This window comes from Salmo salar, chromosome ssa10, assembly GCF_905237065.1.
Source record: "Salmo salar chromosome ssa10, Ssal_v3.1, whole genome shotgun sequence".
In the NCBI taxonomy this organism is placed as follows: Eukaryota; Metazoa; Chordata; class Actinopteri; order Salmoniformes; family Salmonidae; genus Salmo; species Salmo salar.
This window is the reverse complement of record NC_059451.1, coordinates 66,642,288-66,663,590: the sequence shown is the minus strand read 5'-3', so window position 1 is coordinate 66,663,590 and position 21,303 is coordinate 66,642,288. Positions and strand designations below refer to the sequence as shown.

The 21,303-nt window shown below is 42.0% G+C and overlaps 1 protein-coding gene across 1 annotated transcript in view; it reads left to right on the top strand.

Moving 5' to 3' along the window:
• brsk2a (BR serine/threonine kinase 2a) overlaps positions 1-21,303 on the top strand; it is a 567,398-nt gene that overhangs the window by 451,658 nt on the left and 94,437 nt on the right. The window contains 4 exon segments of the mRNA XM_045688027.1: positions 3,688-3,721; positions 5,799-5,867; positions 7,363-7,509; positions 18,159-18,190. Of these exon segments, the coding sequence (XP_045543983.1) occupies positions 3,688-3,721; positions 5,799-5,867; positions 7,363-7,509; positions 18,159-18,190 (282 nt within the window).

Genomic DNA, 21,303 nt, shown 5'->3' with positions numbered 1-21,303 from the left:
CCTATCCCTTACCTTAACCATTCGTAGTTAACGCCTAACCTTAACCTTAACCGAAATTTGATGTTTGAGAAACATGGATGAACATTTAATTCTGATGTGAGACTGTGAGAGCTTGTAGTTCTACTCTAAGCTAACGTATGGGGTTGTTTTAAGATGGTCATACCATGGATCATTTAGCTTACTGATTTAGTATTTTAGGACCGCTGTAGGTATAAAAAAAATAGTATTAAAAAGTTATTTTATAAAACATTGAATTTGGCCTTTAATACTATAGCAAATAAAAACACATTGAATAACATATTCATAAATGGCAAAACAGACAGTAAAAAATAAATCGAAAGGAATAAGGTTTTGAAGTGGCTGTCCTATATCTAGGAGATTTAAGACAGTTCCAGAAATATTTCTGGTTTTTGGACACACATTTAACCAAATTTTGCACAAAATTACTTCCATTCTCCATAAATTGTTTTACCCGGTACCAGGTTACCTTCAGACGAGTCACATTAGACTTGTGGTGGTTCTAAAGCAAAACTGAGAAAAACATTGTCTCCCCTTTCTATAGCGGGTCATATTAGTTTGTAGCACCAACAGTTCTGACGCTACAGATGTTTTCTTTAGAAGACTGTTTTTCGAGATGTCTCCTGGTCTGAAAAACAACGCAGATCAGCTGCTACTTTCCACCGCAAATGCGTGATGCGGACATAGGCGGAGGTGGTGGATTGGGACGCAGCCAATGCAAAAAAACAAATATCCCTATCTTGAAATTTTAATGGAGATTTTGTAAATATGTTAATTAGATTGACGCATGGGTGGGTCAATCGACTCATAAGGATTTTAATAAACGAAAACTGCAAACTTCGACCATCTGACACTCCAAGCAGGCTGAAAGTATTTGATGAGATTTTTTAAGTCTTTCATCCCAGGTCCGGAGAGAAGGGAGGAGAGGAGTGGACACAGATAAAATCCACAGCTGTCCTTATATTGACAAATTAATATCCGTCTCCAAACAAAAAATATTATTTGTACTTCTCTCTGTTCCTTAGATTCCCTTCAAGCCACCTACGTACGTAGATAAACAGCTCCCATTCACCTAGGCTTCTCTAATGTTTTGTGTGTTTTGACATTCGCCTTGGCTTAACTAGTGTATCAGCGAGCGGGTGTTCTCTCTCACTCATTTGCATAATGCAGTATGACATCTGCAATCACGACGGATGTATTTGCATAAGGTGCTTGTTTGCATTTCTTGCCGAACACCATCGGCTCGGTGGCGAGGTTCATTACCAGCACACCTGACAGTGCGTCAGGCAGGAAGTTCAGCTGTCAACGGTGTTATTCATGGGCGGCTAATGGGCTCTGTGTTTACAGGCCTGCGATAGAAGCTTTCAGTAGGATCCAATATCCTGCTAGTTAGACGATGCAATACAGGAACAGGAGAGGTGGGAGGGCAAACGTCACCTAGATGTCACCTCGCTGGGTTGTGTTCATTAGGCACCAAACAGAAGAAAACAGACTGAAACAGGGAGTAATCAAAACATTTTCTGTTGCGTGCCCTAATGAGCAAGGCCCTAGTTGAGGTCGCATGAGTCTGTTTATTTGACTTACAGCTAGCATCCATATGCAAACACTGGCCCTATTCAAATAATGTACAGTAATATTCTCTGACAATGCATACTTCTTTCTTCTGCTCCTTGATTGTGTAACTAGCCTGACTTGACCAGGTTGTTGGAAAAATCTGTTTAGTGGAACCCTTGCTTACAGGGTAAGAAATCATGGCCGTTTAAAAAAATCCATCCTTCCTTGGAGACTGTAAGAACAAACGTTTCCTCAAGCAATGAATAAAGGATGCATTTTCTACTCATATATATCTATTACATACATTGAATATACACTACCTTTCAAAAATTTGGAGTCACTTAGAAATGTCCTTGTTTTTTAAAGAAAATAACTTTTTTTGTCCATTTAAAATAACATTAAATTGATTAGAAATACAGTGGAGACGTTGTAAATGACTATTTTAGCTGAAAATGACAGATTTTTTATTGAGTATCTACATATGCATACAGAGGTTCATTATCAGCAACCATCACTCCTGTGTTCCAATGGCACATTGTGTTAGCTAATCCAAGTTTAGCATTTTAAAAGGCTAATTGATCATTAGAAAACTCTTTTGCAATTATATTAGCACAGCTGAAAACTGTTGTCCTGATTAAAGAAGCAATTAAACTGGCCTTCTTTAGACTAGTTGAGTATCTGGAGCATCAGCATTTGTGGGTTTGATTACAGGCTCAAAATGGCCAGAAACAAAGGAACTTTCTCCTGAAACTCGTCAGTCTATTCTTGTTCTGAGAAATGAAGGCTATTCCATGCGAGAAATTGCCAAGAAACTGAAGATCTCGAACAATACTGTGTACTACTCCCTTCACAGAACAGCGCAAACTGTCTCTAACCAGAATAGAAAGAGGAGTGGGAGGCCCCGGTGCACAACTGAGCAAGAGGACAAGTACATTAGAGTGTCTCAATTGGCACCTTCATTAAATAGTATCCTCAAAACACGAGTCTCAACATCAACAGTGAAGAGGCGACTCCGGGATGACTATTGTAGCTGTTAAAAACAATGTTGAAAAGGTGATCATGTTAGCTAAGTTCACTAGGAAGCATATGTTGGTTGGAGAAAAAAGTGCACTTGGTCTACTTACCACTGTTTAGCCAACTGTATAAAGTTTCTACTGGTAGGTTGCAAAGTTAACATTACCAGCTAACAGTACATCAGCAAATAAGCCCCTCTGCACGTTCTGCTGCTTGACAGGCAGAGTCTACAAAGGATGGAAAATTAATCTAAACCACTCATACTTGTCAGGTATAGTTCACTTTTATTTTATATCCAATTAACCCTCACGAATCTGAAATTGCATGATCAATTGATGTTTACTGATCATGAGAAGCATGCAGTTATTTGCTGTATAACTCTGATGATAGAGCTAAATGTGTTTTGCATTGAATAATTGAATACAATTTGTAGTTCTGACTATGCAAATCGAATGCTCTGCAACCTATTATATGGTGACATCATAATAGAAATGTCTGACGCAATCCCCATTGACTTGCTGATGAAAGATAGTGTCTGGAAAATCACTTGTTTCTTATTTCACAAAGTGAAATCATTGAAAATAAAAAAAGCAGCAAGCTGAATTACAAGTACAACAAAATTATTAAATACAAATTATTACACATTTACAGAACACCATAAAAATATAAATAACACTGACACTTTCTGTAGGGAATTGCAAGTATAGGTGCCAAGAATGGTTTCTGTTGGTTGGAATTTGTGTGAGTGTTTATGCATAAGCCATCATATAAGTGAGGTTACAACCCTGCAAAGTGCAGACTGTACAATCCACATGGGAATGCTGTGTAAACTCACAGTAAAGATCACAGTAAAGACTTACTGATGAAAGATGGATCCTGTAAAATCAATTGTTTCTTCTTCACAATCACATACAACGTGGGGTGATAACAAAGTGAAAGCGATGGATGTTCCAAATGACACCCAATTCAATATATATGGTGGGGAATTACTTTTGACCAGAGCTGTCTCTGAACAACAGTAGTGCACTATAAACGGAATTCACATTGATGTTGCTATGTAGAATTTTGCCAATAAATGTTGTTTTCTGTGTCTCTTCACAGATCTCCGCACTATGCATGCCCAGAGGTTATAAGGGTGAGTGTGTTTTAGTTTACTCTTCAAGGGCCCAATTCAGTCCTAGGAACTGTATGCCTTTCCTATGAACGCCTTTCCCACGCACTTCTCAGTAGTTGGTATTCAGACTTACCTTATGCAGGTGCTCGTGCTGAATAAATTGAATTCAAACAATGGAAAACCCTCCGACTTGCTGACCAACAGATTTTCTCATGGAGATTTCATTCAATAGGGTTTTCTTGACAGACTCACTAGAATATTCTATAGAGGGAACGGTTCAGAATATTAGGGATCAATGAAAGAAAACATGTAAATACATGCATACTGTATTTGTGTCCTATTCAGCACCAATTGGTAGATTTAAAAATACTCTGATCTTGTATATTATTCACAGTTGGGAAAGTATTTATGAATAATAATTTTAAAAGTTTGGAGAGCCGCTACGCACAGAATAGAGTATATTGGTGAATCAAGAATACACTGGTTTGATTCATCCTGAAAGTTGCCTTATTCAATTGTTCAATCTATTTGGGGCTCCCGAGTGGCGCAGCGGTCTAAGGCACTGCATCTCAGTGCTTGAGGCATCACTACAGACACCCTGGATTGAATCCAGGCTGTATCACAACCGGACTTGATTGGGAGTCCCATAGGACGGCGCACAATTAATTGGCCCAGCGTCGTCCGGGTTTGGCCAGTGTAGGCCGTCATTGTAAATAAGAATTTGTTCTTAACTGACTTGCCTAGTTAAATAAAGGTAAAAAAAAATGTAAAATTAAAAATTAAAAAATATAGTTGAAGGTGAGACAAGTGTACAATAGGGGTTGCGCTAGCCTAATATGATCCCCTTTTGCTAGGGATCCTCAGGAACAACCACATGAACGTGACAGAGGAAAGAAAGGTAAACCGACAATGTAATGGAATGTTGCAAAATGTAAGGAAACTAACACTAAAGAGACAGTTATAAATGTAAGCTATGTGGGTAGCTGACTATGGTTACTGATAGTGGCTAATATTTAACACATGCAAATTGTAGAAAATACAGTGAAAATTTTGGTCATATAATTAAAACATTCTAGAAATCATAAATAAACTCGGTAGGTTTGGTGCTATACTGTAATTTGCGTATGGCTACAGAAGCCTATACCTTGGGTCTCCAAATTTCAGCAGGCCAGCAGGCCAGCATGTTATAAAATGCCCTATGGAAAAGCTGATATGTTGATATGCTTCCGTTTGCTGACGTATGACTGGTTTCACATTTCTCTCCAGTGAAAGGTAAAATAGATCTAAAACAATAGTCATATATATTTACAATCCCCTTATCCAAACAGCTTACTACACTGAACAAAAATATAAACACAACATGTAAAGTGTAGGTCCCATGTTTCATGAGCTGAAGTAAAAAATCCCAGAAATGTTCCGTACGCACAAAAAGCTTATTTCTCTGAGCACACATTTTTTACATCCCTATTAGTGAGCATTTCTCCTTTGCCAATATAATCCATCCACCTGACAGGTGTGGCATATCAATAAGCTGATTAAACAGCATTTTCATTACACAAGTGCACCTTGTGCTGGGGACAAAATTAATTTATTTCCATTGACTTATATGAACTGAGTAAACTCAGTAAAATCAACAAAAATTGTTGCATGTTTCATTTATGTTTTTTCAGTATAATTTACCTAGCTCATATCAATAGCTCTTATTAATTTGTAAATGACAGTGCATGGAGAATTGTGTCATTTCTATCAGAAAAAATAAAGTAGATGTTCCACTTGCAACTGACAGGTTGCTTGACCTTATTCATTGTTTCATCACGAGTAACGGTGGTGGAATTATGAGGGATTTAAGTCAAAGTCACCACCACCACACCTTCTTTTCTTTGATCTCCACCCCAAACAAATAACGGGTGCTATTCTCATGCTTAAGAATACACGTAGAGAGAAAAGTACATAAAAAGGGAATTACATTCCCTTAACTCAGAATTCCCCCAAATGAGGTTGATCCATGATCCTCCTCTGAGATATTAGCCTTCACTTAAAAATTCCTATATTTCTCTTTCTTTTTATCTCTCGCTTTGTCTTTCTCTCTCTGTCTTAGGGGGAGAAGTATGACGGCAGAAAAGCAGACGTGTGGAGCTGTGGGGTCATCCTCTTTGCCCTATTGGTGGTGAGTGTCAACTTTCACCCTTTGAATTGAATAAACTCTATTAATCCCACAAGGGGAAATTGGATTTGCCACCAGCAAGAGACGTACAGCAACAATATGCGCTTGCATACATCAGAGTGCACTGGTGGCTGGTTCAACAAGCACAACGCATGACTTGGATTACTAGCTAATGGATTACTAATAGAATGGACTAAAATCCTGACCCCAACCTTAGATATACTAGCGCAACAACAATATCAACTGGCCACTTTGGGCCTTTCTAGCCTGACCATAGTGACTACTTTGTTTGGCCACAGTTAGCCTCCCATTCTCTCCCTGTGTTTTGGCTATAATATAGAAGGCCCTGCAGCCTGGTGCCTTATTTCATAATCTAGGACTGTAGTTTCTCCACATCCCTCCACTATGAATAATGGATACAGCCACACAGACACTATGCTTACTGAAATAAATACTAACTCAGACTGACTGTTTTTTGGCCACAGACCACTGTGTGTGTGTGCGTGCGTGTGCATGCATATGTGTTGGTGGGTTGGTGTTCGAGTGCGTGTGTGTGTGTGTGTGTGTGTGTGTGTGTGTGTGTGTGTGTGTGTGTGTGTGTGTGTGTGTGTGTGTGTGTGTGTGTGTGTGTGTGTGTGTGTGTGTGTGTGTGTGTGTGTGTGTGTGTGTGTGTGTGTGTGTGTGCGCGCACATTCATGCATGTGTTGCACCAGGCCACTTAAACAAAGAACAAGTGCCGATGCATCTTCTAAGTCCCGTTCTCTTCCTATTCACATATGATTTGGTTTGTCATTATCTTGATCAATTTCTTTACTTTCCACGTTCCAAACAAAGTTTATTTGCATTTGTTTGAGTGTAAGTAAATGCTCTCTCTCCTGTCGAGCTGTGTTTAATCTGGGCTCCCTCTGTCCTGTTGCTGGCTAGGAGAGCACCATTTGTTGGATTGAATGAGACACTCTCATTCCCCTGCAGTTAGGCTCTATTCAGATAATTTGTTACACAAGTCTTCCCCATCTCTCTCTTTCTCTCTCTCCTTCCTTCCTTCTCTTTATCGTATTCTTGACGTTCCTGATGTTTATCAAACAACCACATCTGCAGGGTGTCAGCCCGTCTTGATAAACGATTGTGAGTGTTAAAGTAGGGAGGGGGAAAGAGAGAGAAGGCAGAGTAATTATTAACGCTGCAGCCCTCTTCTCTGTTTACCCGTTTATTATTTATTTAGCATCACGTTGTAGGGCAAATCTCACTAATTGGAGTGTTGCTGCATCATGTCAGAAACTCAGTTGTTTTTGTTTTGGGGAGTCTTGTTATTTTATATCCTTGCCATCGCTTGATCTTTTTGATGAACTCAGCCGTTGTGTTCTAAGTTAACACGTTTGGTCTGATGGCAACTTTGCCTCATAACTTTTCCACCCTCTACTTCTCTCTTCCCCGTGTCTCTCCCCCTACCCCCTTTCTGGTCTCCCTCATCCCTGCACTACCCCACCCCCCCTCTCAGGGTGCCCTTCCATTTGATGATGACAATCTGAGGAACCTGCTGGAGAAGGTGAAGCTGGGAGTGTTCCACATGCCCCACTTCATACCCCCAGACTGTCAGAACCTCCTCCGGGGCATGATCGAGGTAGACGCCACCAAACGGCTAACGGTCAGTTAAATGCTTGGTTGTTTAGACACTGGCTGAGAGAGATTTTTTGCTTTGGCCTAATGATTTTACAGGCATTTCTAACCAGTTCTTACTCTCAAGGCCCCCCACACCGGCCCATTTTTCCCTCTTGAAACCCCCACTATTAAATAATGGCCATTCTGGGCCAAAAAAGCTAACAAACTATTTTAACAGCCCACTTGGCTAAAGAGGGACCAGCCCATCTGGCATTTGCCAGAACTACCCTTTGGCCAGTCTGTACCTGAGGGGTTAGCTGCCTTGATTAAGGGCACAGTGACATTGAATGGTACATGGGAACAGGGACCAGTAGCCCTCTGTTTGTCAGTTCAGTTCCCGCTGTTTTTCACTCAGCCCAGGGCTTGAAGCAGCAATCCCCCCGGCTATTGTTCCACCTCTCTAACCTCTAGGCTACCCTACCACCCCACGCTTTGGCTCGGAGGGAAACATGATCACTAAATTTGCTAATACCTACATTCTGCCAAGCAAACCTTCTTTATAGTCATGCAGTTCCACATCTGTACTTAGAGGAATAAAAGTGAATATGCAAATAGACCCATAAACTAGGACTATAAATGATTTAAGCAGGGTTCATACAGACATTGGCAAGTCAAATTCAAGGACTTTCAGGAACTTTTTCAACCACGTAAATGTCATTTTCAAGGACCTCAACCTCAATATAATTCTACAGCTTAAAAAAAACGGTTTATTTTGGGGGGAAAGGATTTGTATGGAAATCCAAGTTGAAGCCAACATTAGATGTTGTAGTCTTCATAATAACCACCCATGGTTTTACCGCAACAGAGTAGCTTGTTTCCCACCGCTTCCAATTGAAGCGGTGGGAAACAAATGAAAGTGCCTACATCTCTCACAAAAACTGATATAAAATGAAATCACAGATAATTAAAAGGGAGCAGGAGAACTTATAAATTGGCTACAATAATTTAATATAAGGACTTTTCAAGCACCAAATTGAGGAAATGTCTGATTTTCAAGGTAGGCCTATTCCGGTGCTTTAATTTCTGAGCTCCAAATTCAAGTTTAATTAGTCTACTTCAAGCACCTGGTATTATTTAAAATTGCGGCTGTAACATGGAAAACAAAATGCATTTGTCATGTTATTTCATTGCCAGGTCATAGCATAGCAGTTCTTGACACAAACCGGTGTGCCTGGCACCTGCTACAGTCAATGCACAAGGCGAGACCCAAATGCAGACACAGGAGGCAGATGGTTGGAGTCTTACAATGTTTATTCATCCAAAGGAGTAGGCAAGAGAATGGTCGTGGACAGGCAAAAAGGTCAAAATCACATCAGAGTCCAGGAGGTACAGAGTGGTAGACAGGCTCGTGGTTAAGGCAGGCAGAATGGTCAGGCAGGCGGGAACAAAGTCCAGAAACTGGCAAGGGTCAAAACCGGGAGGCCTAGAAAAAGGAGAATGCAAAAAGCAGGAGAGCGGGAAAACCGCTGGTTGACTTGGAAACACACAAGGCGAACTGGGACAGAAAGACAGGATACACAGATCCCTGTGACAATCACAAGGACAGGTGTAACAGATCAGGGCGTGGCAGCTACCACACCCCATTCAAAGGCACTTAAATATTTTATCTTGCCCATTCACCCTCTGAATGGCACACATGCACAGTCATTGTCTCAATTGTCTCAAGGCTTAAAAATCATTCCTTAACCTGTCTTCTACCCTTCGTCTACACTGATTGAAGTGGATTTAACAATTGACATCATTAAGGGATCGTAGCTTTCACCTGGATTCACCTGGTCAGTCTATGTAATGGAAAGAGCAGGTGTCCTTAAGGTTTTGAATCAACTCGTGAATTATATTAAATATAGCTATGATCTCCCCTTATATCTTAATGTAATGACATTACATTTTTGGGGAGATTACTATCAATAACTCATCAACAGCTCTAACAAGTTGCCCAGCGTAGGAAATCCTCACTGGTACCCTAGTTTATATAAGACCCATGAGCCCTTTTTTCTCACATTCAGCCTGCTCACAGAGATGCAGATGACGCCACGAAAGTGTCACCCGGCTCCCAGTGTTTTAGTGTGAGGATTGGGGAGGTGTGTATGTGCGTGCACGTGTGTGTTTGTATGTACAGTGCCTTCGGAAAGTATTCAGACCCTTTGACTTTTTCCACGTTTTGTAACTTTACAGCCTTATTCTAAAATGTATTAAAAAAGAAAATTATCTCATCAATCTACACACAATACCCCAAGATGACAAAGCAAAAACGGTTTTTTATAAATGTTTGCTAATATACAGTAGCAGTCAAATATTTTTTACTATTTTCTACATTGTAGAATATTAGTGAATCCATCAAAACAATGAAATAACACATATGGAATCATGGTGGAATCACCAAAAAAGTGTCAAAAAAAGTAAAATATATTTGATATTCTTCAAAGTAGCCACCCTTTGCCTGAGAGTCTTTAGGGGCCTGTTTGGCAAACTCCAAGCTGTCTGTCATGTGCCTTTTACTGAGGAGTGTCTTCCGTCTGGCCGCTCTACCATAAAGGCCTGATTGGTGGAATGCTGCAGAGATGGTTGTCCTTCTGGAAGGTTCTCCCATCTCCACAGAGGAACTCTAGAGCTAGTCAGAGCGACTAACACACACTGTCAACTGCACTGTCTAATCAATTGAATTTACCACAGGTGGACTCCAATCAAGTTATAGAAACATCTCTAGGATGATCAATGGAAACAGGAAACCTGAGCTCAATTTCGAATCTTATAGCAAGGGTCTGAATACTTATGTAAATAATGTGGGGGGGGGGGGGTTCCTAAAATTCTACAAACCTGTTTTCACTTTGTCATTATGGGGTATTGTATATAGATTGCTGAGGATTTTTCTTCATTTAATCATTTTTGGAATAAGGCTGCAATGTAACAAAATGTGGAAAACGTCAAGGGGGCTGAATTCTTTCCGAAGGGACTGTACATACGGTATGCTACAATAGAAACCACAAGAAAATAAGGTACTGACTTTGATAGGAACGCACACATGTCCAAAGTTATTATTTGTAAGGAAAACGGCAATTAAGGCAATGCAAGCACCAACCAGAAAATGTGCCATGGGGAAAAATATCTGCATACTTGATCTGAGGAAACACTGCAGAAGTGTTTGGGCTCTCAAAGTGAGAAGTTTGTCCCGCTCAGTAAAGCCTCAAACATAAATTGTCCGCAACAGTAAAATGGGCTAGTTCTATGTCAATTAATGAGGCGGAACACACCTCAAGTGAAGCTGTTGTTAGAAAATAAAAAACATTGTAGAACTTGTTAGAGAAAAATTTGTTGAAACATAGCCCATAGATAATTAGCAGGCAGTGTGTCTTGGTTTGAGGGTGGATCGGGTTAACTGTCCTGTTGCGTAAAAATAACATTTGGAACGCGCCAAACAAAACATGCGCTGGGAGCGGCAGTTAGAGATAGTTGGAACTCACACGTGAACAGGTTAAATATACAAAACATGCAAATAATATACTTCAAATGAGACTCTTCTAGTATGTCTTAAGTGTACTATAAATATCATTACACTTCAACACACTTATTAAAAGTGTATTTTATATGAATTATTTTTTCTTTTAGTATACTATAAATATGCTATCAGCCTTCAATACACTTATTTCCAGTCTTTTAGTATTATAGTCATTGATTGAAGCTCAGTGTTAAATTCAAATCTCCCTATCATATCTAGGACAATATGACACCAATCTCAATGAAATTCTCAAATCATCTTAATTGGAGGTGCACAACACACTCCCCTTCTCCCTTCTTGACCCATCTGGCTGTGTAACGGATTGGCAGTCGTGGTGAAGGAATGAGGCACAGGAAGCAGCGAGCACAGGGTAGTGGCGTATTTAATGTACACTCACTCATTAAACAAAATACTCCCACACACACACAGGGGAGAAAATACACACGGCGTAAAATTAAGCCGACACGAACATGAACCGTCACTTTAGAAATAATCCCGCACAACACGGAAGCGGACCAGCTAACATAAATAGCCCCGCTAATTAACCAAACTAAACACAGGTGCACAAAACCAAAAGGAAGGGAAAACCAAAAAAGGGAATCAGTGGCAGCTAATAGGCCGGTGACGACGACCGCCGAGCGCCACCCGAGCAGGAGGGGGCGCCACCGTCGGTGGGAATCGTGACAGTACCCCCCTCCTGACGCGCGGCTCCCGCAGCGCGCCGACACCGGCCTCGAGGACGACCCGGAGGGCGAGGTGCAGGGCGATCCGGACGGAGGCGATGGAAATCCTTCAACATGGATGGGTCCAAGACGTCCTCCGCCGGCACCCAGCACCTCTCCTCCGGGCCGTACCCCTCCCAGTCCACGAGGTACTGCAGGCCCCTCGCCCGGCGTCTCGAGTCCAGAATGGCCCGTATGCTGTACGCCGGGGACCCCCCGATGTCCAGAGGGGGTGGAGGGACCTCCGGTACCTCACCTTCCTGCAGGGGACCAGCTACCACCGGCCTGAGGAGAGACACATGAAACGAGGGGTTAATACGGTAATAGGAAGGGAGTTGTAACCGATAACATACCTCGTTTATCCTCCTCAGGACTTTAAAGGGCCCCACACACTGCGGCCCCAGATTCCGGCAGGGCATGCGGAGGGGCAGGTTCCGGGTTGAGAGCCAGACCCTGTCTCCTGGTACGAACACGGGTGCCTCACTGCGGTGGCGGTCAGCACTCCTCTTCTGCTGTCCACTGGCCTCCTTCAGGGAGTCCTGGACGGCTGTCCAGGTCTCCTTGGAGTGCTGTACCCAGTCCTCCACCGCAGGAGCCTCGGTCTGGCTCCGGTGCCATGGCGCCAGGACCGGCAGGTAACCCAAAACACACTGAAAGGGTGACATGTTAGTAGAGGAGTGGCGAAGTGAGTTCTGGGCTAACTCAGCCCAGGGAATGTACCTCGCCCACTCTCCTGGCCGGTCCTGGCAATACGACCTCAGAAACCTGCCCACCTCCTGGTTCACCCTCTCCGCCTGCCCATTGCTCTCGGGGTGAAAACCGGAGGTCAAACTGACCGAGACCCCCAGCCGCTCCATAAACGCCCTCCAGACCCTGGATGTGAACTGGGAACCTCGATCAGAGACAATGTCCTCCGGCAACCCGTAGTGCCGGAAGCCATGGGTAAATAGGGCCTCCGCAGTCTGCAGGGCCGTAGGGAGACCAGGCAATGGGAGGAGACGGCAGGACTTAGAGAACCGATCCACAACCACCAGAATCGCAGTGTTCCCCTCAGAGGGGGGAAGATCTGTCAAGAAATCTATAGACAGGTGCGACCATGGCCGTTGTGGAACGGGGAGGGGCTGTAACTTCCCTCTCGGTAGATGCCTAGGAGCCTTACTCTGAGCGCACACCGAACAGGAAGAGACATAGGACCTCACGTCCTTAGCCAAGGTGGGCCACCAGTACTTCCCCCTGAGACTCCGCACTGTCCTCGCCACACCAGGATGACCCGCAGTAGGTAGCGTGTGCGCCCATCGAATCAAACGATCACGAACACCGAGCGGCACATACATGCGACCCACGGGAACCTGCGCAGACACAGGTTCCAACACTAATGCCCGCTCGATGTCCGCGTCCACCTCCCATACCACCGGTGCCACCAGCCTAGATGCTGGAATGATGGGAGTTGGATCGATGGGCCGGTCCTCCGTGTCATAGAGACGGGACAGCGCGTCGGCTCTAGTGTTAAGGGAACCCGGTCTATAGGAGATAGTGAACCTAAACCGGGCGAAGAACATGGCCCACCTTGCCTGACGCGGATTCAGTCTCCTCGCTGCCCGGATGTATTCCAGGTTTCGGTGGTCGGTCCAGATGAGAAAGGGGTGTTTAGCTCCCTCAAGCCAGTGCTGCCACACCCTCAAAGCTTTTACCACCGCTAGCAACTCCCTGTCCCCCACATCATAGTTACGCTCCGCCGAACTGAGCTTCTTCAAAAAGAAAGCGCAGGGGCGGAGTTTCGATGGCGTACCCGAGCGCTGTGATAGCACGGCACCCACCCCAGCCTCGGATGCGTCCACCTCCACTATAAATGCTAGAGACGGGTCCGGGTGCGCCAACACGGGTGCGTCAGTGAACAGCGTCTTCAACTTCTTGAAGGCTCCGTCCGCCTCCGTCGACCATCGCAAACGCACCGGCCCCCCCTTCAGCAGTGAGGTAATGGGAGCCGCTACCTGGCCAAAACCCCGGATAAACCTCCGGTAGTAATTGGCAAAGCCTAAGAACCGCTGCACTTCCTTCACCTTGGTTGGAGTCGGCCAATTACGCACGGCCTTAACGCGGTCACACTCCATCACCACCCCCGTGGTGGAAATGCGATAACCCAGAAAGGAAACGGCTCGTTTGGAAAACACACATTTCTCAGCCTTAACCTCTATGGGCTAGGTGGGACGCTAGCGTGCCACCCGTGGTGCACTCCATCAACAGCAGGTGCATTTCAAGAGCGGCAAATTTGAATCCAAATAAATGTAAAAATTCAAATTTTTCAAAAATACAACTATTTTACACCATTTGAAAGATAAACATCTCCTTAATCTAACCACGTTTTACGATTTCAAAAAGGTTTTACGGCGAAAGCATAAATTTAGAGTATGTTAGGACAGTACATTTACAAGAGTTGTGTGTAATGTTTTGTCAAGTCAAAGACAGGGTCACCAAAACCATAAAACCAGCTAAAATGATGCACTAACCTTTTACAATCTCCATCAGATGACACTCCTAGGACATTATGTTAGACAATGCATGCATTTTTAGTTCTATCAAGTTCATATTTATATCGAAAAACAGCGTTTTACTATGGCATTGATGTTGAGGAAATCGTTTCCCTCCAATAACCGGCAGTCAAGTCAGCGTCACAAATTAAATAATTAAAATTAGAAAACATTGGTAAAATATTATATTGTCATTTAAAGAATTATAGATTTACATCTCTTGAACGCAATCAACTTGCCAGATTTAAAAATAACCTTACTGGGAAATCACACTTTGCAATAATCTGAGCACTGCGCCCAGAAAAATACGCGTTGCGATACAGACTAGACGTCATGTTGGGGAGATCTAAAATCGAAAATACTATGTAAATAATCCATTACCTTTGATTCTCTTCATCAGATGTCACTTCCAGGTATCACAGGTCCATAACGAATGTAGTTTTGTTCAAAAAAGCTCATCATTTATGTCCAAAAATCTCCGTCTTGTTAGCACATGATCTAAGCCAGCCGGACTTCTCGTCATGAACGAGGGGAAAAAATATATTTCCGTTCGTTCAAACATGTCAAACGTTGTATAGCATAAATCATTAGGGCCTTTTTTAACCAGAACATGAATAATATTCAAGGTGGACGAATGCATACTCTTTTATAACGTATTGGAACGAGGGTACCCAACATGAACTCGCGCGCTTTGTAAAGGCTGGTGTCATCTAGTGGAAGCAATAGGAAGTGCCAAAATATTCCTCAGCCCCTGTGTTTTTCAATGGGATAGGTTTAAAGGTAATACAACACATCAGGTATCCACTTCCTGTCAGAAAATGTCTCAGGGTTTTGCCTGCCAAATGAGTTCTGTTATACTCACAGACACCATTCAAACAGTTTTAGAAACTTTAGGGTGTTTTCTATCCAAAGCCAATAATTATATGCATATTCTAGTTACTGGGCAGGAGTAGTAACCAGATTAAATCGGGTACGTTTTTTATCCGGCCGTGCAAATACTGCCCCCTAGCCCCAACAGGTTAAACAAAACAACGACGAAAAACCAGTCTCGTAAGGACAAAATGACTATACAAACAACTACCCACAAATCCCATGACAAAAACACCTCTATTAAATAGGACCTTCAATTAGAGGCAACGAGGAACAGCTGCCTCCAATTGAAGGTCAACCCAATAAACTACGCATAGAAATAGAACAAATAGAATGAACATAGAAATACACTAACATAGAACATAAACCAAAACACCCCGAAAGACCCTAAACAAACACCCCCTGCCACGCCCTGACCAAACTATAATAACAAACAACCCCTTTTACTGGTCAGGACGTGACAATATCAGGGGGCAAATACTTTTTCACTGCACTGTATATAATTTGGCTGTATATATTTTTAGATATAGGCCTATTGTAAATGTGTATTATTGTTGCGTTGCCATCTTTATTTCAAAAATAACATACATACTATTTTGACAGAGGCAATGAACTGTCCATTGATTAGCACAGCAATTGATATAACAGGACCATATTTGAGCATAATACAAAATTACACAGGTAAGATAACAGTTACAGAAATCAGGGAGGCAGACAGGCTCTCTCTATCTGAGCTACTGTGTCCAACACACCACCACCGGTTTTTATGCTGGGCACCTTCTTACCAAAAAAGGATGTTATTATGATATATTTTTTTCAATTAAATACTTTGCTAAAATAAAGGTTTAAGGAAATATGGGCATGCACCACATTACTACAAGACAAACCAGCAAAACTTGTGTTCATTTAATTTCAAAAAGCATGAAAAGGTAGCATAATGGGATAATGTCTTATTACGGAGTGTGAAGAATCCAATACTTTACCTTGTATGCGGTACAAATCACGTTATTGTGGAAGCATCTCCTCTAAGAGTATGAACTAGGCTGTTTGAGAAGGTTTGAATCCTAAGCAAACTGCCTACACATCGTTTGAAGTACAATACCAACATAGCTCCTGTAGTTGGTCAAGCTGTGTGCTGGAAAATCTTGGTAGAGCATTGGTAGAATAGGCATTGCGGTGCTCATGTGAATTTCCTTTATATTTTGGCATCAGACCAATGCCTATTCTCACTTAAAACATAGTTTTTAATACTATATACTGTCATCAACCTTCAATAAACGTATTACAAATGTACTTCAAATTCATTGTTTTTCAGTATACGATATGTTCACTATCATTAAACTTAAACACACTCATTAAAAATGTTCTTCAATTTCAAACGCTTTACTTGTAATTTAGTATATTCATTCAAGATACACCTGGAGTTGTTTTTAAGTTGACACATTGATTTTATACAGATTTTATACAGTGCCTTATACAGTGCCTTGCAAAAGTATTCATACCCCTTGTATTTCTTCAAATGTTATTGTGTTACAAAGTGGGATAAAACTTTATTTAATTGTCATTTGTTGTCAACAATGAACTCAAAATACTTTGTAATGTCAAAGTGCAAAAAATATATATTAATAGTAATGATTACGATTAATACAATTTGATAATTAAAATATAGTCGTTGCATAAGTATTCAGCCCATTTGTTTAAGCAAGCCTAAATTAGTTCAGGAGTAAAATCTGGCTTAACAAATCACATAATATGTTACATGGACTCTGTGTGAAATAATAAGGGTTGACATGATTTTTGAAAGACTACCCCTTCCTCTGTTCCCCATACATAAAACATAAGGGAGCCTTTTGAAAGCTTTATAAAGAAGGGCAGTGATTGGTAGATGGGTAACAATATCAAATCAGACATTGAATACATCTTTAAGCATGTCTAGTTAATAATTATGCTGTGGATAAAAAAGGCACTGTCAATTCACCTCTTGGGATTGTCTTTGTGCTTCAACATTGAGACTCTCTCGTTCGCTCTCACACATGCACATGCACACACAAACACACACTCACTTTGTGAGGGAAAGCAACACGTTCCTTGAGAGATTACTTCATAGGTTCCTTGATCTGAAACCTTAGAATAGCAAGTTGCTATATTGAACTATGTCCTCTTTAATAAAGTCTATGGCAGCAGCAATTGCTATAAGGGCACAGAGAATCAGACGAAAAAGCAATTCATATTGACAATGACATTCATAGTCCACTGCACCAGTCACACCTTGGGTTCATTCTATGGGTTGTCTTCTTTTCTTTTTATTGTTTTCTTCTCTGTTTATCTCTTTCTCATGGTCCTCTCAGACAATGAGCTGTAGTCTTTCTGCCCACGGGGTACTGGGTAGAGGCCAACTCATTGCACTGCTCACCAGCGCAGAGAGAGAGAAATAGAGAAAGAAATAGAGACCACCTTTGAGCCAGAGGGCTTGGCAGGGTTAGAGCAGTGTGTATGAATGTGTATAATGCTCTGATCTGACATTTCTCTCTCTCTCTCATATATATATATATATATATATATATATATATATATATATATATATAGCTGTAGGGCTGGGATAGATCAAGAGACCTGCCATCTCCCATATTGCATTACTGTGTATTATTATTGTGTCCAGAATACTGTGGTGACTATTGGCCTATCGAGTTCTTATGTACTGGAGGAAGCAATTTAATATCGATTTAATATCAATATTGTATTGTCTTTGATAATCGATAATTTTGTGATAATTTTGTGTTTGATTATGACTCATGAAATGGGTAGTGTTTTTTAGGCAACAGTCTGAAACAAAGTGAAACAGGGAGCTACTTGTCCAATAAGAAATGCACATTTTAGTTTTCCATTGCAAAACTTTTTAAAGCATTTTGCTACTGGGTGCCCTGATGAAAATTACCAGACTTGTGTATGTGTAAATGGCTTGAAACAGGTGTTTTTGTGTCTTGTTGGTTTACATTTCTCCTTTCTTTCTCTCCTACAGTTAGAACAGATTCAGAAGCACAACTGGTACATGTGAGTGTAATTTTCTTTTCTCTCTTTTCATCCTAATGTTCTCTCTGTGATTCGGGAATTCAAAGGGACAAAGGAAGAGTTAGGATAAATTGGATGAAAGTAGTCAAAGGTGGGGAGACAAGTGTGATGGGAGGGAGGGATGTCTCAGTTGGTCTGGGTTAAGAGGAGGAAGCAAGGGAGCGGGAAGCGCGCATTAGAGAAAAGTCTGGTTTTGTGTGAGTGCTTGTGTGCGTGCGTCTTTTCTGATGAATGGCCTCACCATATTAGCAGCAAGGACAGAGATCCTGTACCCAGCATTCTTGGGTACGAAGTCTGACCAGAAGACCATTCTGTCTCCCTCTTCTCCGACGGGGTTGTTTTTGGTAGGCCTCTGGAATCAGTTCAAATGCCCTGGGTGGTGGGGACAAAGAATCCGCTTCGGGAAAGTCGTATTCCTGGTTGTAGTGTTTGTAAGTTAACATCGCTCTGATATCCAATAGTTATTCCCGGCTGTATGTAATAACACTTAAGATCTTCTGGGCTATCAATGTAAGAAATAATACATAACATTTTTTTTTAAAAGGTTTACTTAATCCTATCCCAGGTATTCCTTAAAGAGGTGGGGTTTCAGGTGTCTCCGGAAGGTGGTGATTGACTCCGCTCTCCTGGCGTCATGAGGGAGCTTGTTCCACCATTGGGGTGCCAGAGCAGCAAACAGTTTTGACTGGGCTGAGCGGGAACTGTGCTTCCGCAGAGGTAGGGGGGCCAGAGGTGGAAAAACGCAGTGCCCTTTGGGTGTAGGGACTGATCAGAGCCTGAAGGTACGGAGGTGCCGTTCCCCTCACAGCTCCGTAGGCAACACCATGGTCTTGTAGCAGATGCGAGCTTCAACTGGAAGCCAGTGGAGTGTGCGGAGGAGCGGGGTGACGTGAGAGAACTTTGGAAGGTTGAATACCAGACGGGCTGCGGCGTTCTGGATGAGTTGTAGGGGTTTAATGGCACAGGCAGGGAGCCTCGCCAACAGCAAGTTGCAGTAATTCAGACGGGAGATGACAAGTGCCTGGATTAGGACCTGCGCTGCTTCCTGTGTGAGGCAGGGTCGTACTCTGCGAATGTTGTAGAGCATGATCCTACAGGATCGGGTCACCGCCTTGATGTTAGCGGAGAACGACAGGGTGTTGTCCAGGGTCACGCCAAGGCTCTTAGCATTCTGGGAGGAGGACACAATGGAGTTGTCAATCGTGTGGGGAAAAAAAGTATTTGATCCCCTGCTGATTTTGTACGTTTGCCCACTTACAAAGAAATGATCAGTCTATAATTTTAATAGTAGGTTTATTTGAACAGTGGGAGACAAAATAACAACAAAAAAAATCCTGAAAAACGCTATAAAATGATTTGCTTTTTAATGAGGGAAATAAGTATTTGACCCCTCTGCAAAACATGACTTAGTACTTGGTGGCAAAACTCTTGTTGGCAATCACAGATGTCAGACATTTCTTGTAGTTGGCCATCAGGTTTGCACACATCTCAGGAGGGATTTTGTCTCACTCCACTTTGCAGATCTTCTCCAAGTCATTAAGGTTTCAAGGCTGACGTTTGGCAACTCGAACCTTCAGCTCCCTCCACAGATTTTCTATGGGATTAAGGTCTGGAGACTGGCTAGGTCACTCCAGGACCTTAATGTGATTCTTCTTGAGCCACTCCTTTGTTGCCTTGGCCGTGTGTTTTGGGTCATTGTCATGCTGGAATACCCATCCACGACCCATTTTCAATGCCCTGGCTTACATTTACATTTTAACCTGTTAGGGCTAGGGGGCAGTATTTACACGGCCGGATAAAAAACGTACCCGATTTAATCTGGTTATTACTACTGCCCAGAAACTAGAATATGCATATAATTATTGGCTTTGGATAGAAAACAGCCTAAAGTTTCTAAAACTGTTTGAATGGTGTCTGTGAGTATAACAGAACTCATATGGCAGGCAAAAACCTGAGAAGATTCTGTACAGGAAGTACCCTCTCTGCTGTAACGTGACACTTCCTATGGCTCCCATAGGCTCTCAGAACCCGGGAAAAAGCTGAATGATGTAATTCCAGCCGCTGGCTGAAAAACTTTAGCGCCTTTGGTAAGTGGTCTTTCAGAGGACCATCAGACTGAGGCGCGTGCACGGGGCGACACCATGTTTTTATTTTCTCTCTCTTTGTACTAAAACACGATTTCCCGGTCGGAATATTATCGCTTTTTTTACGAGAAAAATGGCATAAAAATTGATTTTAAATAGCGGTTGACATGTTTCGAAGTACGGTAATGGAATATTTAGAATTTTTTTGTCACGAAACACGTCGAGCGCGTAACCCTTATATACCCTTTCGGATAGTGTCTTGAACGCATGAACAAAACGCCGCTATTTGGATATAACTATGGATTATTTGGGACCAAACCAACATTTGTTATTGAAGTAGAAGTCCTGGGAGTGCATTCTGACGAAGAACAGCAAAGGTAATAACATTTTTCTTAAAGTAAATCTGACTTTGGTGAGTGCTAAACTTGCTGGGTGTCTAAATAGCTAGCCCTGTGATGCCGGGCTATCTACTGAGAATATTGCAAAATGTGCTTTCACCGAAAAGCTTTTTTAAAATCGGACATAGCGAGTGCATAGAGGAGTTCTGTATCTATAATTCTTAAAATAATTGTTATGCTTTTTGTGAACGTTTATCGTGAGTAATTTAGTACATTCACCGGCAGTGTTCGGTGGGAATGCTAGTCACATGCTAGTCACATGCTAATGTAAAAAGCTGGTTTTTGATATAAATATGAACTTGATTGAACAAAACATGCATGTATTGTATAACATAATGTCCTAGGGTTGTCATCTGATGAAGATCATCAAAGGTTAGTGCTGCATTTAGCTGTGGTTTGGGTTTATGTGACATTATATGCTAGCTTGAAAAATGGGTGTCTGATTATTTCTGGCTGGGTACTCTGCTGACATAATCTGGGTACTCTGCTGACATAATGTTTTGCTTTCGTTGTAAAGCCTTTTTGAAATCGGACAGTGTGGTTAGATTAACGAGAGTCTTGTGTAAAATAGTCATATGTTTGAAAAATTGAAGTTTTTGCATTTTTTAGGTAT